Raw genomic sequence first — 16,980 nt, 5'->3', positions numbered from 1 at the left:
GATTCTAGAGGAATTCAACTTGCTGCAAGGGCATCTCCAGCAACTATTTTACATCTAGTTTTAGTGATATTTAGTCAATGTCAGGATAGCTGTGGTTGAAGCCTAGAGCAAGTTCAAGTTGAAGTGCCTATGGACATGTTATGCTTAACTAACAATAAAGTCAGCAACCTTCAAACTACTACATGCCCATGACTAAATTTGGAGGTTCAGAGCTTGGAAGGCATATGTGTACATTTTTCCTGCAGATTCATCCTTGCATTTTAATCTCATCTGCATCCATTTCAGTTACCTCTTATTCCTTCATTTTTTTATGAAAATTAACGATTGAGATGTCTTTTGAGGATGTGCGAAAGCTCTTGGAGATGATGTTGCCCATTTGTTGCTTACCTTCTAAGCTTTTTGCAAAACATCAAATCTGCAATTAGAGTTATGCACATTTATGATGCTTTAACAATTGTTCAAGACAACATTTTAATTTAAGGCCTGCTAAAATTTATTTCTAAAACTCAGCTGTAAACGGCACATCTTGTAGTGTCATCCTAATGAGGCAATCACTGTTTTTTTCCACAGAAACACACAATAACGAACAGCCTCCACTTTAAAGGTGTGACACTATATCATTGTTCATACATCGTACAATCTAGGTAAAGGAAGATTTACAAATAAAAATCACTTTTTGCTGGAGAATCATCAACTGTGAAGAACAGACAAATGGGATATGTTCATGATACCATTCACATTTTCTGGTTTATGAAAATATTTTTAATTTGTAAAATATTATAGTCTCTAGGTGCAATCCATAGTTCAAGGCAAAGAACACTGAAGATGAATTAACCATGATATCATAGCTTATAGGAGCAAGGTAACAGTAGATCCAATAACAAACGTGAATAATAGTCACTTGCTTTTGAGATGAGTTGGCATCAGGCTTATAAGAGAAACTGGACTGGATAACGTGCATAGCTCTGGATAAGGTTGAAGTCCCATTTGCTTATTGTCCTTTAACTTCTGAACGATGACTTTGGCGAAATCTTCTCCTTGGTTGTCACTAGTGTCTAGGAGTTGTCGGACTTTGGCTGTTCTAGTGGGTTTGGTGCTGATGAGCTCATAGTCCTCCTTCATTATTAGATCACGAGAAATGAGGGCATCCAGTGTTTGATTAAGACATGCTTCTGTCATTTGATTAATAATATCCTCTCTTTTGCTTTGAATCCACTGATCGGCCACACCTCGATGGATTGATTCTGTGAGGAAACCTGCATAAGCAACGTTCATCAGTAAATGGAGACCAGCACTAACAATATTAATGTATTTGACACAATCAACAATGATAAAACAGTGTTTGATTATTTTTATTGGGCGAGGGCTATACCTCTGAATACAGTAAAAATCTGAAAATCTGCTTTCCAGGATCTGGCTCTTCAGGGTTCCACTTCCTGCATTCTCTTCAAAATCTCTGGATTCACCACTCTAACCATAACTCCAACAGCCACAAGGGGAATTAACATCTAACACCTTAGAAAATCTCATAGTATGGCATCAAAGTTCTGAGCAAGAAGGACTTCAATCTGGAAAAGTGTGAAGTGATAAACTTTGGAAGTTCAAACTTGAAAACAGAGCACAAGGTTAATGGCAGGATTCTTAGCAGTGTGGAGGATTTAAGGGATCTTGGAGTCCATATCATAGATCCCTCGAAGTTGTCATGGAGTGAAGAAGGATAAAAGGTGACTTGATAAAGGTGTATAAGATAAGAAGCATAGATAAAGGCTGATACGAGAGGGCATGATTTTAAGGTGATTGGAGGGGGGATGTCAGGTAATTTTTTTACATAGAGAGTAGTGGGTGCATTGACAATGAACACACAACCAGGGTGCTGGTAGGGGCAGATATATTAGGTTCATTTAACAGACTCTTAGATAGCCACATGGATGGAAGAAAACTGGAGGACCATGTGGGAGGGAAGGGTTACATTAATCTTGGAGTAGATATAATGCAGGCACAGAATTGTGGGTCAAGTGGCTTGTACTGTATTGTGTTCTATGTTCCAATACAGATTTTACTTAAAATGCTTTGGCAACTTTAGAACAGCCTAGTGTCTGAGTGCAGAGTTGAAGCAGTGGACAAAATGTGAAGATCAAGTGATCAGGGCAAGTGATAAAACTTCAGATGGGAGTGGAAATACCAAATCTGTGTTTTATTTGCCTCCTGAAGGAAGTCCTATTGATTTGGTGTTGGATCAATGGCTGGGTTCCTTATAATGAAGCAAATTGCAATAGAATTTAGGGGTACCTTTATATTACTGGCTTCCAGCTTTTGTAATGACATAGAAGAAAAGGGTTCCTCATTTTAAAGGACTTTCGTTTCCTTAAAGCAAGAAAACAAATATCTGTGGTTATGGTTGAATATTTTCTCCTTATTGGGGCAGCAATCTACTCATCTGGCGACTAATCTCCAATATTAAATCTCACCTTTAAACAACCCGGTAAATAAGCTGTGAATGCAGTTTACCTAATGCTATTTGCCTCTGGTGCTGCTGCAAATTAGTATGCATGTGCATCTGACAATGAATCTGACTTTGACTTCCAGATTGAAGATACTAAAAAGGTAATTTCCACTGGGATAGGTGGAATTGTCTAAGATTTATACAACTGTCAATTTTTTCAGTTAGCGGATGGGAATAACTCTAGGATGAATTTACATAGCAGTTGCTGCTGGTTTTGCTTAACATTCATCAGATGAACGTTTCATTATATCTTTACTTTTGAATCAAAGAAAATGCCACAGATGCAATAATAATAAAAAGAAACACAATAAATATAAATACATAAGATTGCTTATATACATAGATCAATTATATGTCCATAAAGCAATGCCAGGCTGTACGTAGTTGACTGACAGGAAATAATTAAGTAGTGGTGGAGTTCCAGCATTTATATAAATGATTTGGATGTGAATGCACAAGGCTTCACCAATAAGTTTGTGGGTGGCACAAAATTAGACTGTTGATAGTGAAGAAGTTTATTATAGATGATAAGGGGATTTTGATTAGTCTGGAAAGTGGGCCAAGGAGTAGGACAAGGATTTCATAAATTAAGTGCATTTTGGCAAGTCAAAACAGCATTGGGGTTGTACTATAAATGACAGGGCACTGGGGACTGCAGAACATAGTTAGTTGAAAGCAGCATCACGGATAGGGCACTTTAAAAAGGCATTTAGCATGCTGGTCTTCAGTCAGGGCATTGAGTGTAGGAGTTGGGACATTATGTTACAATTGTGTCTGCTGTTGGTGAGGCCGTACTTGTACTATATATGGCTTGGGTCTCACTGCTGTAGGAAACATGGTCAAATTGGAAAGGTTTATGAGGATGTTACTGGGACTAAGGGACTTGCGTTGTTCCAGGTTGGCCAGTCTAGGTCTTTATTCCTCGTAACACTGAAGAATTAAATATTTAAAATTATGAGAGGCATAGATAAGGTGGTTGGTAACAGACTTTTCCTAAGGGTAGGGGAGTTTGGGTGATCTTGCATGAGAGGGAAAAGACATTGAAGGGTCCTGAGTGGCAACTTTTTCTTGCAGAGGATGGTGAGTAACACAATGAGCTTCCACAAGTGGTTGAGGCAGGCACCATAATATCATTTAGGGAGCACTTGGATGTGGAATGGCTCAGAGGAAAATAGGCTAAATGTAACAAAAATCGGGACTAGCTGGATAGGTACCATGGTCTGCATGGACTCATTTGGCCAAAGGGCCTGTATCTGTGCCTTTTTTTCTCTCTCTCGCTTGCTCTCGCTCTCTCTCTCTCTCTCTCTCTCATTATTTATAGATTTTTTTTTCCTTCCATTGCCTGGTGAGGCTTCAGTACCCTAGATCCATGAATTTCAGCTAATAACAAAATGTTTCTATCTGGCTGGAAATTTCCAAGTATAAAAATACGGGCTTCAGTTATAGTCAATCACAGTTTAACTGTACTTACTAGTGGAAGGTTGCAGTGTTATTAGTCCCAATCCGCAATCCGATTCACTTTCCGGAATTCCACTTCGTGGAGCAAAGTTGTCATCTGGTTGACATATAGCAGTCTGAGGCAAACTGCCTTCGTTGCTGAGGCTAGCTAAAGGTGCTGGGTACAATTCTTCTTCACACTTCATACTAGACTGTATATTTTTGTCTGTATTACCTATACAGTAACAGACATATCAGAAAGGATTAAACAATAGCAGTACTGATTAAAGGTTATACTCAATAAGGACCCTCACCATCCAGTCATGCCCTCTTCTTATTGCTATCATCAGGAGGTGGTACAAGAGCCAGAAGGTGCACACACTGTATTTTAGGAACAGTTTTTTTTTCCTCTGCAGGTTTTTGAACAGTTCACGAACACTACATTTGTATTCTTCTTTTGCACTTTGTTATTTCGTTAATTATTGTAACTTGTCAAAGTATTTTATGTCTTGCACTGTACGGCTGCCACAAAAGCAACAAATTTCACAACAAGTGATAATTAACCTGATTCTAATTTTGGAATAAAATATTTTGAAAGCTAATCATTTTGCAAAAAAAGTGAGTTAGTTAGCAAGGTGAATTAATTAAATATTGGAACGAGTCTGCAAACAGTGCTGTTCACAAACAGCTCATGCTTTAAACACTAAGGATTAATGAACCCAAAAGATAGGAGAAAAAAAATTACATTTGAAAGACAATCAATTTTATTGAACACGATTTGTACCATCTTGCATTAACTGAATTTATTATACCTCCATATCTTACTTCAATTTTCTAGCATGCAAATATACATGGGAATTATAAAATCGATGATCTATTTGGGCTTTCTTTGATATAAACATAACACTGTATCTCTTCTACAAGGTTATTAAATATTGCCTTTATGAACTCTTCAGCTTAACTCAATGGTGAAAAGGGTCTTTTAATGGTTGAGATTTTCCACGTTATAAAGGCTACCTCTGCTACTTTATCCACTTTCACATCTACAACTCCCATTGATGAATTCATTACCCGCAGACTTGACAACAATGTTTTTCTTGCTAGTATTTAATCCTCTAGAAAATCAGTTCATATCTTCAAAATTAATTTACTCATTGCATCTCTCTTTTCTCAAATTTGCACCTCTCCAGAGCTGACTTCTGATTTGCATTGAAAAGGACTGACAACCATGCCTTCCTAATTTTTCTGTGCACATACACTTCATGCTTGTTACTGACACTGGAATTTACCTCTTTGTCTTGCAAAATATATCCATGCCACACTCTTGCTAATCTTCATATTTCATACAGAATATACTGCCACATTTTCAAGCTACTTTCAGAACTCTATTTATTTGTGACTCAAGATCTTCCTGGTAGATTGGTTCTAGCAGTAGTTTTTCTGCTTTCAAAATGCTAATCAAATGCATCAAATTCTTCAAAAATCTTTTTTTTTAACTTTTTGTTCTACTTCCTTTCCATTACCTCTTAACCTTCACAATCTTTCACTTAACATGTGGTAAATTGCCTTTACTTCCTCTGCTGTCACCTACACTGATTTTCCAACCTTTCCCAGACTTGTGGACTGCTTTTTCTTTTTTCTCATTTTTACAACAAGCACATTTCATGGATCCCTGCTCTACAAGTGTTTCATCTATTGAATCAAATACCAGCAATACAGCATCAAAAAACCTTTATACTTACTTATATTCTTGTGCATATCAGCTCCATCTTCCACTGGAATAGCAACTGCGTCTTGCACTGAAGAGGAAAGTGAATTGCACGAAGTGAATAAAGAAGCTTCTGGTGAGAGCTGATTGTATGGTCCTGATGATGGCTGATAGGAGACATTTCCCTGCTGGGAGGATAAGCTTTGTGGTTCTGTATTCACTGCCTGTAGTACAACAGAATCCATTCAAAGAAGATGAATTTAAAAAGTGATTTATTGTTATCAAATTATTGTAAAATAAGTTACAGGATTGACTGGGTTCCAAATAATGTCAGATAGTTACAACCATTGTGCATGATAATGCTGGTGCCTCTGATATCTCTTTGACCATGGTCAAGCTAAACAGCTATCTGGCAACCAGAATTACAGTTCACCCCATTAGCTTCTTTATTGTTCTAGAATCCGTTTTTTTTAAAAGATACATGAGATTCTGTATATACTGAAAGTCTTGAGCAACATATACCAAATGCTGTAGGAACCCAGTAAGTCAGACAGTACCAATGAGGGGAAATAAACAGTCGACTTTTCAGTTCAGATGAAGGGTATTGGTCTGATACATAAACTATTTATTTCTCTCTATTAATGCTGCCTGACTTGCTGAGTTCTTCCAGTATTTTGTATGTGATAAGCAGTGGTCAGTGGGTCACTGGTGGCCGTTGGAGATAATACAGACAAGGGATTGTAAACTGTTATGAAATGCAGGGCTGTTGGATATGACCAGCAGGTCAGGTCATGATAATGGAGGAAAATACCGAGGCTATATCACAGATAGATCATATACAGTTTGGAACTAAATTTAACAATCCTAATGTTATACCTGAACACCTTGCAAGTTTGAAACTTGAATTTTCAAATTTCCCACCAGTACCTAACTCACATAAGTTTTGACTTTGAAGTCAGCTTCTGTAAAATATGGTGAGGAGGAGGACCTAGGAAAGATGGTGCTAGTGGTTTTGTAGACCCAGGCAACTCCTTCAAGTTCGTCCACGAAACAGCTTATTCTTCTTCGCTTATGTCTTTCTTTTCTTTTCAAGGTGGTCGGGGTTCTGTCGGAGTCTGTGATTTACAGCTCAAACTATGTCTATGGTGGGAGGGTTGGTGCTTTTGCTTCTGCTGCTGTTTGTCTGTGGAATAGGTGGGAGGGAGCTTCGGGATTCTAATGTTTCATTCATTCTTTGGGATTTCTTGTTTTGTGGATGTCATAGTCATGGTCATACTTTATTGACCCCAGGGGAAATTGGTTTTCTGTGAACAGTAAGAATTTCAGCTCGTATACTTTACATATTCTCTGAGATTAAATTGGACTATTTGAACCTATTCTGTCAAATGATGTCCACTGCGACCTTCACTTTCCTGTCAAAGCAACAGCCCATTTACATTCCACTGACTTCCTTTCAAAATGCTGCCACTTTTAATATATTTTGACAGGGAGTCTTGCCAGTCTGATAGGGAATATCATGTATTTGAATGATATCTCAAGCTATTGTGTATATTAAATTTTCAGTGAATGTTGTAAATTTGCAATCCTCATGTAGAACTTCTCAGCTGAGGTACACTAAGATCTGAACACATCTCCCCCACCCCCAATCTTCATTCAACTTTTGTTCTCAACAATAGCAGAATTTCACCTAGTTGTATGAACGATCATTTGGTCACTGGATTTATAATGCTGTTTCTGCAGTAAGCATCCTGGATTATTCTCAAGGTATGAAAATGGCTTATTAAGATAACCCCATCATAAATTTATACAATAATTTTATCCTTTAATTTTAGTTAAAACAAACAAGAAAAACTACAGTTTTTAAAATTACAATCTGGTGCATGCTGTTTTCCTCCTCTACTTCCACCATCCATTGTTAAGTGCAAAGCAATTTTTTTTTGTAAAAACACATACTTAGTGTAGGGCATTTATTTATTACCTGCACTGGTATATTGAGTGTCTTCAGATCTCCATTTACCTTTTCATATGATGCAGAGAAGTTGTCTGAGGCACAATTCCCCTACAATTATAAAATATTAAAACATTCTTGTTTGCATTTAGGTCTCTCTTATGCATGTTGCAACTATTTTTCATTCACAGCTTTAGTATGTACATAACTGCTCTTACCCTGCTCCAGTCCATTCCAGTATTGATTACTCTAGGTATGAAGCAGAACTTCTTAATAACAGTCTAAGATTTTGCTTCTTCACACATTAACACATCTAGTTGCGGGTATCAAAGCTGTGCAATTCCTGAACTTCTGTTACTATTAAATGCAAAACTTCAAGTGTGGTCTGACTAGGTTTATTTTGATATAACTGCATCTACAGTGCAGATTAAGTGCAATGCAACCTAAGTGCTCCATCACTGTTTAGGCTGTGTAATTAAACATTCAATTGGTTTTGTTCAAATCTGTACTCTTAGTTTTCTAATTCCACATGGAATTATGTTGATTTCAAGTCTGGATTGAATCATTTGCTTTTAAAACTATGACAGAAGTTTGTCTTTGCAATCCCTCCCTATTGCCATATTTCTCAATAGGCCTCCATCTGCTTCTTTTACCAATCAGGAGGCTATATTTACACTGCTGTATGCATTGCACAGTATTAATTTAATGAAAACATGGTGCCGCCCAACTGATTGAGATGTACATTATAATCATTGTAAAAACTAATCATTACTTCCTAAATCTTGGTGTTCATCATATGCTAACCAATAGAATTAAATTAAGGTGCACTCACTTTGGCTCGTTTGAGATACAAAACATCCTCAAGTAGAGTCAATTCATTAAAGGTTCGAACCACTGGTTCCAATTCTATGAGGCACTCTGCGTAAACAAACAAGCATTATTTCAATGATTATTCGTTTTGTTTTAAATTCATCCCTGTACCTAAACCAATGTATTTATAGTACATGATAACACAGATGTAGGACAGAAGTTCTGCAAAGTTGCTTAAATTCAACATTATTCATACAATCAGCCAAGCTAACACGGAACATCTTATTAGTGGCCCAGATCTTTGGATGGCTGTGTGGAGAACGATAATGCTACACAGCACTGTAGCCACTAATCAGATGCTTAAAACCAATCTAGTCTACATATTTTTTGACATTTTAGTGCAATGACATATTGTAAACTAATTTTAGAATGTCAAGCATAAATTAATTAGGAAATATTTTCTTTGAATATTTGCATTAGCTTTCTGAAAAAAAAACGCACTGCCTAAAAGCCCGATTTGCCCAAAATTCATTTCTCAGGTTAAATCAATCACTGAGAAGTTCCAGTGAATTGCATTGGTTTGCAAGGCTTTAGAATTACAGAGAAGGATAGGACTTCTTGAGTTGAGATTGTAAATTGGAGAAAGGCCAATTTTGACAGTATCAGAAGGTGCAGATTGGGATAGGTCATTTTCCGGTGAAGAGGTGCTTGGTAAGTAGGTGACTTTCAAAAGTGAAATATTGAAAATGCAGAATCCATATGTTCCTGTTAGAATAAAAGGCAGGGCTAAGAAGTTTAGCGAACCTCAGTTATCAAGGGATATTGAGTCCCTGGTAAAGAAAGAGACAGGTGTAGGCCATTAGAATCAAATGAGGTGCTTGAGGAGTACAAGTGGAATGCAAGAGAACATTTAAGAGAGGGCTAAAAGAGGGCACAAGATTACTCACAGACAAAATGAAACCGAATCCTAAGGTTTATATAGCTATATTACGAGCAAACGGCTAGCAAGGGACAAAACTGGTACACTTGAAAATCAGTAGCACCATCAATGCATGGAGCCAAAAGAGATGAGAGAGATTTTTAAAAGAATTTTTTGCATCTGTATTTACTCAGGAGACAGTCTCAGACTATAGAACTGAGGTAAAAAGGTAGTGAGGTTATGAGATTACAGAAGAGAAGGTGCTGGAAGTCTTGAGGTGAATTAGGGTGGATAATTCCATGGTAAATTGTCCCTTTGGAGGCTGGTTCAGATGCTGTAGAGGGCCTGGCAGAGATATGTAAAACACAGGTGAGGTGTAGGAGGACTGGAGCATAGTTAATGTTGTTCCATTGTTCAAGAAAATGCCCAAGAATAATCCAGGAATTTATAGTCTATTAAACCATCTTTCAGTCATGGTAAATTATTGGAAGGCATTTGAAAGGACAGCATATGTAAGTATTTGGATTAACAAGGTCTAATTAGGGATAGTCAGCATGGCTTTGTGTGATAAGGCATAGAGCACTACAGCACCGAAATTGGCCCTTTGGCCCATCTAGTTCATGCTGAACCATTGATCTGCCTAGTCCCATTGACCTGCACCTGGACCATAGCCCTCCCTACACTTCCCATCTATGTACCTAAATTCCTCTTGAATGGTGAAATCTTCCTAGCTACCACCTCTTGCGCTGGCAGCTCGTCCACACTCTCACCACCCTCTGAGTGAAGAAGCTCCCCCTCATGTTGAAGTTGTACAAGATATTGGTGAGACTGAATTTAGAGTATTGTGTGCAGTTCTGGTCACCAAACTGCAAGAAAGAAAGAAGCTTAAGAGGTGGAGGAAAATTTACAATGATGTTGCTGGGACTTAAGGAGTTTATAGGAAAGGGTTAACTAGGTTAGTACTTTATTCCCTGGAGTGCAGGAGAATGAGGGGAGATCTTATACAGGGATACAAAACTATGAAGGTGTATATAGGGTGAATGCATGTAGGCTCGTTCCCTTCAGGTTGGGAGAGACTAGAACTAGAGGTCCTAGGTTTAGAGTGAAAGAAGGCAGTGTGGAGTGATGATGGCGTTAAACGGTGATTCCTTTGCTTGCATCTTCGGGAACAGCTCTATTTCCATCTTTAATATCTTTATTTTTCCCTTTCGGGGTTCTTTTGAAGACCGTGACCTGGAGTTACATGCTGACTACAGTTCTTTGCGGGAATGGGACTCGCTCTCAGGGTTTCATAACCGGCTGTTGTTGTTTGGTATGCCAAGGGCTCGGCCTAAGAGTCCAGCTTGGATTTGGAAGCCTAGGATCTCGGGGCTCTGGAGATAGGCGGATCAAGGGTCGGTGTCACGACAGGAGACCCCTTGTGTCATCGGGGAAGTCGGAATATCTGTTGTTGTGTGCCTAGATCTTTGGGCACAGAGCTCGAAAAAAGTGATGTAGTGGACTTTTAATATCGTAAACCAGCAAGTTGTTTATTATGTTTCCCGCTCGCTGAGAAAATGGAAACACCTCTTTCTCCCTTATTAAGGAGAGAGAGAGAGCCTGTGGTATGTTGAATACCGGGTGAAACGCGAAGTCTTTGGGGTAACTACAAGTCTGTTGCTTTGCTCACACTTGAGTGTTCAGTAGTGGGTGCAGATACTTTTTTTGCTAGTGGGGGGAGGGGGATTGTAGCTTTCTGTCACAGGTGCAGGAGGGGGGACTTTGGAGTTCTAACATATAACTGTCGGTCATTCTTTGGGGCACTCCTCTGTTTTCGTGGATGGTTGCAAAGGAAAACCATTTCAGGATGTATATTGTATACATTTCCCTGACATTAATTTGTACCTTTGAAACCTTTGAAGGTGAAATATTTGAGAGGAAACCTCTTCACTCAGAGGATGATGCAGGTGTGGAAGGAGCAGTCAGTGAAGTGGTCGATGTGGGTTCAATTGTAACACTTAAGAGAAGTTTGAATCGAGGAGGGGTTTGAAGGAATATAGCTTGTGTGCAGGTAGAAGTGACTAAGCAGAAAATCAGGTTGTTATGGACTAGATAGGACAAAGGGCCTGTTTCTGTGCTATAGTACTCTATGAATCAATAAAAGCATAATTAGAATGAGAATCAAATGTATCCATTTGCTGCAGTCAGCAAATGCAGTAATGCTTTAATTGACTGAGTTTTTAAATCCATATTTTCATGATGTTGGTAAAGGAGGAGGTGTTTGCATATTTTTTATATCTACAGACCCAGATGCTAGGTATGAACCTATATTTACATTCAAGGGGATACCGCAGACAGAAGTTGCTTCTCTTTTTCATATTGGACTGTTGTCTAATACAGAGGTTCATACAGAGAAAAAGGCTTATTTTGTAGCTGTGATGCAATCTGATCGAAGATTGCAACACTGAGGGTTAACTATCCTTTCGTAGAAAGGACTGACGTGGAGAACAGAGTGCGGGAATAATTCTGGGTTTTTTGAAGATATTTCATTTTTTTTTAAATGAGGCAGAAATGATGGAAGCAGGAAGATATTGAAAATGAAAAAGACCTGGTAGTAATTCGATGTTCGAACTATGTTATCATGTTGGTTTATTATCTGCAGTATGACGTAAAATTATAAATCTAGTGTTGCTACTTTGGTGACTGGGGAAGTTACCATATGCAGCTCAGGTTTGCGATAGGGTCAGGATACCAAACAGTTCATCTAAAATAAGGGCTCCAAAACCGGGGTCCACAGACCCTTCAGTTAATGGTAAGGATCCATGGCATAAAGAAGGGTTGGAATCCCTGGTCCAAAATGAGGTTATGAATCAAAGGATCTTGAGGAAAAGCTTCCAATATTTTTCAGTGGTTGAGAACTGGCCTTTCAGACAGCAGATAAGGAACTAGAATGAGGGAGTTTAAAAAAAGAAATTAAAACATGGGTCATTGAGATGGAGGTGAAGCAGTTTGGCTTCTGATCCACTCCTCTGGTGTTGCAACGTGAATGGGCTGGGCTTGTGTTATAGTGCTAGGAAAGTAACTTCTGAAGGATTTGCTTTCGGTTCCTGTTGGCACAGAGTTGCGACCTCCAATCAAGTGTCCAGTGATACAACCTTAAAGAGCTGGTGAAAACAAATTAATCCCACTGAACTGACCATTGTAATTATGACATAAATGAATCTGGAAATGATCACTGCAAGTTATTAAAACTTATATCAGATCCACTTTTTGGAATCATTTGAATTACTGCAGTTATCTTTGAAATCCATATGCATCATACTTATAACAACTTACTAATAAAGGAAGGGCGTTCATGAGGGTTTTGAGACCAGCCACTTGTCATCAAATCGAGCAGAATTTCACGGCTGGGGATGTCCAATGGTAAACTTTCCTCACTGGTGTCAGGTCTGGTACCTCGCAGTACACTAAACATCACCTGTACTGGGTTTGTAGCATCTGCGAAAGGACAGAGGATGCAAATGAGAAACTATGTATAAAACAAACAAAACCTACTTCTTATCAATCAAAATGTTGCAATTTAAGGTTTTAACCAAAGGAAAATATTTTGTTTAGAAGTTAATCATGAAATGTACAAGTGAGCTTTTGGAAAATTAACTACAAAGATACTGTACTGAATTCTAAGTTCGTTACTGTGGTGACCAGACAAGTATTATTCCATGCATTTTCATTTCATTTCAGATGATAAACAACTTAATTTAGTACTCAGAAATAGCATATTAATGTTGTGGAAAATAATTTGAGTCTGCTATTGCGCCTGATAGGTGTGGGTATACCCACAATGCTAAAGGACTGCAACAGTTCAAGAGGGCAGCTCACCATCACCTTAAGGGCAATTGGGGATGGACAATTAAATGCCATCTCAGCTCACAAAGTCCACATCCTTTGAATATATACAAAATGTTTTTGTGATTTTTTTTTTTCTTTTGGCCTAATATATATCATCAGTATGTGTCTTGTCGTATGACATGGGTGATCATAGTCTTCCATCTCCCTTTCATTTGAGAAGTTCTGATAAACTTTTCAAAACCTTTGCCTCGATGTAACTCATAAATGTTATGCTTTGTCAACTGCAACTTTTTTTTCCCGTCAATTTTTCCTGTCACTGCAAGATGTCCGAGCTTCTCTTTCCTCAGTACATGTCCCAGAGATTCCAGTTGCCATTTCTTGGTCGATGCTATCAGCTCTCTTCTTATTTCTGCTTTTCGCAACACTTCCTCATTTGTTCTCTATCCTTCCTCAGTATTTTCATCATTCTTCTCAAAAAACACATTTCTGCAGCTTCAAGTCTTCTCCCAGTTTGCTTTGATATTGTTCAAGATTCACTTCTATATATTAGTCTGGAATGAATGTAGCACCACAACACTCTGAGTTTCATACCTATAGAAAATATGCTATTCTTTAGTATCTTGCTCAAACGTGCATTTAGCAATCTCAATCCTTCTTCTAATTTCAACATCTGCCCTACCGTCAGATGTTATCGTGAACCTTAAGTAATTGAACATCCAAGTTTGCGGATGACACGAAGCTGGGTGGCAGTGTTAGCTGTGAGGAGGATGCTAAGAGGATGCAGGGTGACTTGGATAGGTTGGGTGAGTGGGCAAATTCATGGCAGATGCAATTTAATGTGGATAAATGTGAAGTTATCCACTTTGGTGGCAAAAATAGGAAAACAGATTATTATCTGAATGGTGGCCGATTAGGAAAAGAGGAGGTGCAACGAGACCTGGGTGTCATTATACACCAGTCATTGAAAGTGGGCATGCAGGTACAGCAGGCGGTGAAAAAGGCGAATGGTATGCTGGCATTTATAGCGAGAGGATTCGAGTACAGGAGCAGGGAGGTACTACTGCAGTTGTACAAGGCCTTGGTGAGACCACACCTGGAGTACTGTGTGCAGTTTTGGTCCCCTAATCTGAGGAAAGACATCCTTGCCATAGAGGGAGTACAAAGAAGGTTCACCAGATTGATTACTGGGATGGCAGGACTTTCATATGATGAAAGACTGGATGAACTGGGCTTGTACTCGTTGGAATTTAGAAGATTGAGGGGGGATCTGATAGAAACGTATAAGATCCTAAAGGGATTGGACAGGCTAGATGCAGGAAGATTGTTCCCGTTGTTGGGGAAGTCCAGAACGAGGGGCCACAGTTTGAGGATAGAGGGGAAGCCTTTTAGGACCGAGATTAGGAAAAACTTCTTCACTCAGAGAGTGGTGAATCTGTGGAATTCTCTGCCACAGGAAACAGTTGAGGCCAGTTCATTGGCTATATTTAAGAGGGAGTTAGATATGGCCCTTGTGGCTACGGGGGTCAGGGGGTATGGAGGGAAGGCTGGGGCGGGGTTCTGAGTGGATGATCAGCCATGATCATAATAAATGGCGGTGCAGGCTCGAAGGGCCGAATGGCCTACTCCTGCACCTATTTTCTATGTTTCTATGTTTGTTTAATTGTTTCGTGGCCCACTTTCAGTTCAGGTTTCTGTATTTCTTTCTTGTTTGTGACAACATACGTTTAGTCTTCTTGCAGTTGATGGTCAATCCTCTCTTTGCACTTTCTTCAACAACAGTACTTGGAGCTTCTCTATAGAAGTAGCTATCAGCACTGTGTCATCTACATAGCACAGGTTGTTCAAATTGTTTCCACCATTTATCATGCCTGGAATACTACTAATTTCTCTTAGAATCTTCTCCCAATAGAGGTTGAATACATCAGGTTGAAAACACACAGACACTGAATGACTGTTATTTGTGTAATGCCTTCATATATTTTTGAAATACTTCTCTTTTTTTTAATCATAGCCTTGGCAAAAAAAAGTTGCTGTTATAAGGAAATATGGCAACCGATATGCGTAGCAATAGAACCAGAACATTTTGCAAGTGTTCAATGGATCAAGCAAGAACTGAAATATTTCTAGTTTGTATCTCCTCAGTTGCTTCTTCTCTGCAGATAGTTTCAAACAATTTTCTATTTTCACATCAGATGTTCATCGAACTCAATACTTATTCGTACTCCACAAGATGCTACAAAAAGCATCTAAATAAACTATTACTCATTCTGTACTGCTGAAGCTCAATGAGGGAAAACATTAAGCCTTATCACTGAAGGAACTGTGCTGTGATTTTCAAATAATACATTAGGATATTTATCTTCATCTGGGAGTGCAATAGAGCTTCCAATTCCAATCATTCCCAAAACAATGCACTTTTGAACTGCAACCCTCCCTTAAGGCTATACCAAAGTGTCATATTTCTGGTGTTGAACTTTAATGCAGACTTTCAGAAATGCTTTAGTATAGATCCGTATCTGGCGAACAAATGTTGATTGGAAGTAAAATGTTTGGCTTTGAAATGTACGAGTTTGTATTTATTTCATTTTTTTTAAAAGAGAAATTGACATGGTCTGAAATTAAAACCACATGAGAACTTGCCTTCAAATGGTTGTTTCCTTGAGAGAACTTCCCACATTATTATTGCATAGCTATAAAGGAAACAAAATACATTTATACATTTGTGATCTATTAACATGACAAACCATATTCATTGTTGAGGCTTCAAGTTGCACTACACCAAGTTGCTTGAAGCAACATGCACCATTACAGTAGAACACTTTCACAAATAACTCACTTTAGAATTTTACTCTCACTTTTCCAAGACATACTTTAACATAATATTTCAGATACTGGAGAAAAGGGAACACAATAACTTGCAGTTTGTTAATAAACAGGAAATATTGTAGAAATCCTGACAAGGATATGACAGTTATGTCATAATATGAGAGGGAACTTGATGAAGGTCATAGTGATAGTCATACTTTATTGATCCCGGGGGAAATTGGTTTTTGTTACAGTTGCACCATAAATAATAAATAGTAATAAAACCATAAATAGTTAAATAGTAAACAACAGGAATTCTGCAGATGCTGGAAATTCAAGCAACACACATCAAAGTTGCTGGTGAACGCAGCAGGCCAGGCAGCATCTCTAGGAAGAGGTGCAGTCGACCTTTCAGGCCGAGACCCTTCGTCAGAACTAACTGAAGGAAGAGTGAGTAAGGGAATTGAAAGTTGGAGGGGGAGGGGGAGATCCAAAATGATAGGAGAAGACAGGAGGGGGATTGGCAAAAGGGGATACGAGAGGATCATGGGACAGGAGGTCCGGGAAGAAAGACAAGGGGGGGGGGGACCCAGAGGATGGGCAAGAGGTATATTCAGAGGGACAGAGGGAGAAAAAGGAGAGTGAGAGAAAGAATGTGTGCATAAAAATAAGTAACAGATGGGGTACGAGGGGGTGGTGGGGCCTAACGGAAGTTAGAGAAGTCGATGTTCATGCCATCAGGTTGGAGGCTACCCAGACGGAATATAAGGTGTTGTTCCTCCAACCTAAGTGTGGCTTCATCTTTACAGTAGAGGAGGCCGTGGATAGACATGTCAGAATGGGAATGGGATGTGGAATTAAAATGTGTGGCCACTGGGAGATCCTGCTTTCTCTGGCGGACAGAGCGTAGATGTTCAGCAAAGCGGTCTCTCAGTCTGCGTCGGGTCTCGCCAATATATAAAAGGCCACATCGGGAGCACCGGACGCAGTATATCACCCCAGTCGACTCACAGGTGAAGTGT

General features: G+C 38.9%; 1 protein-coding gene across 3 annotated transcripts in view; it reads right to left on the bottom strand.

Moving 5' to 3' along the window:
* Positions 1-469: 469 nt before the first annotated feature.
* The window catches only part of ripk2 (receptor-interacting serine-threonine kinase 2), a 95,097-nt gene continuing 78,586 nt past the window's right edge, over positions 470-16,980 (bottom strand). For all 3 annotated transcript variants that reach the window (XM_072256728.1, XM_072256717.1, XM_072256736.1), the window contains exons 5-11: positions 15,794-15,843; positions 12,641-12,802; positions 8,429-8,514; positions 7,627-7,707; positions 5,683-5,872; positions 3,975-4,175; positions 470-1,256 (exon numbers count right to left, since the gene is read on the bottom strand). In XM_072256728.1, the coding sequence (XP_072112829.1) occupies positions 898-1,256; positions 3,975-4,175; positions 5,683-5,872; positions 7,627-7,707; positions 8,429-8,514; positions 12,641-12,802; positions 15,794-15,843 (1,129 nt within the window). In that variant the 3' untranslated portion in view covers positions 470-897. The remainder of the gene's footprint in view (positions 1,257-3,974; positions 4,176-5,682; positions 5,873-7,626; positions 7,708-8,428; positions 8,515-12,640; positions 12,803-15,793; positions 15,844-16,980) is intronic.

This window comes from Mobula birostris, chromosome 1, assembly GCF_030028105.1.
Source record: "Mobula birostris isolate sMobBir1 chromosome 1, sMobBir1.hap1, whole genome shotgun sequence".
NCBI classification, from domain to species: domain Eukaryota; kingdom Metazoa; phylum Chordata; class Chondrichthyes; order Myliobatiformes; family Myliobatidae; genus Mobula; species Mobula birostris.
This window is presented reverse-complemented; position numbering and strand designations above follow the sequence as displayed.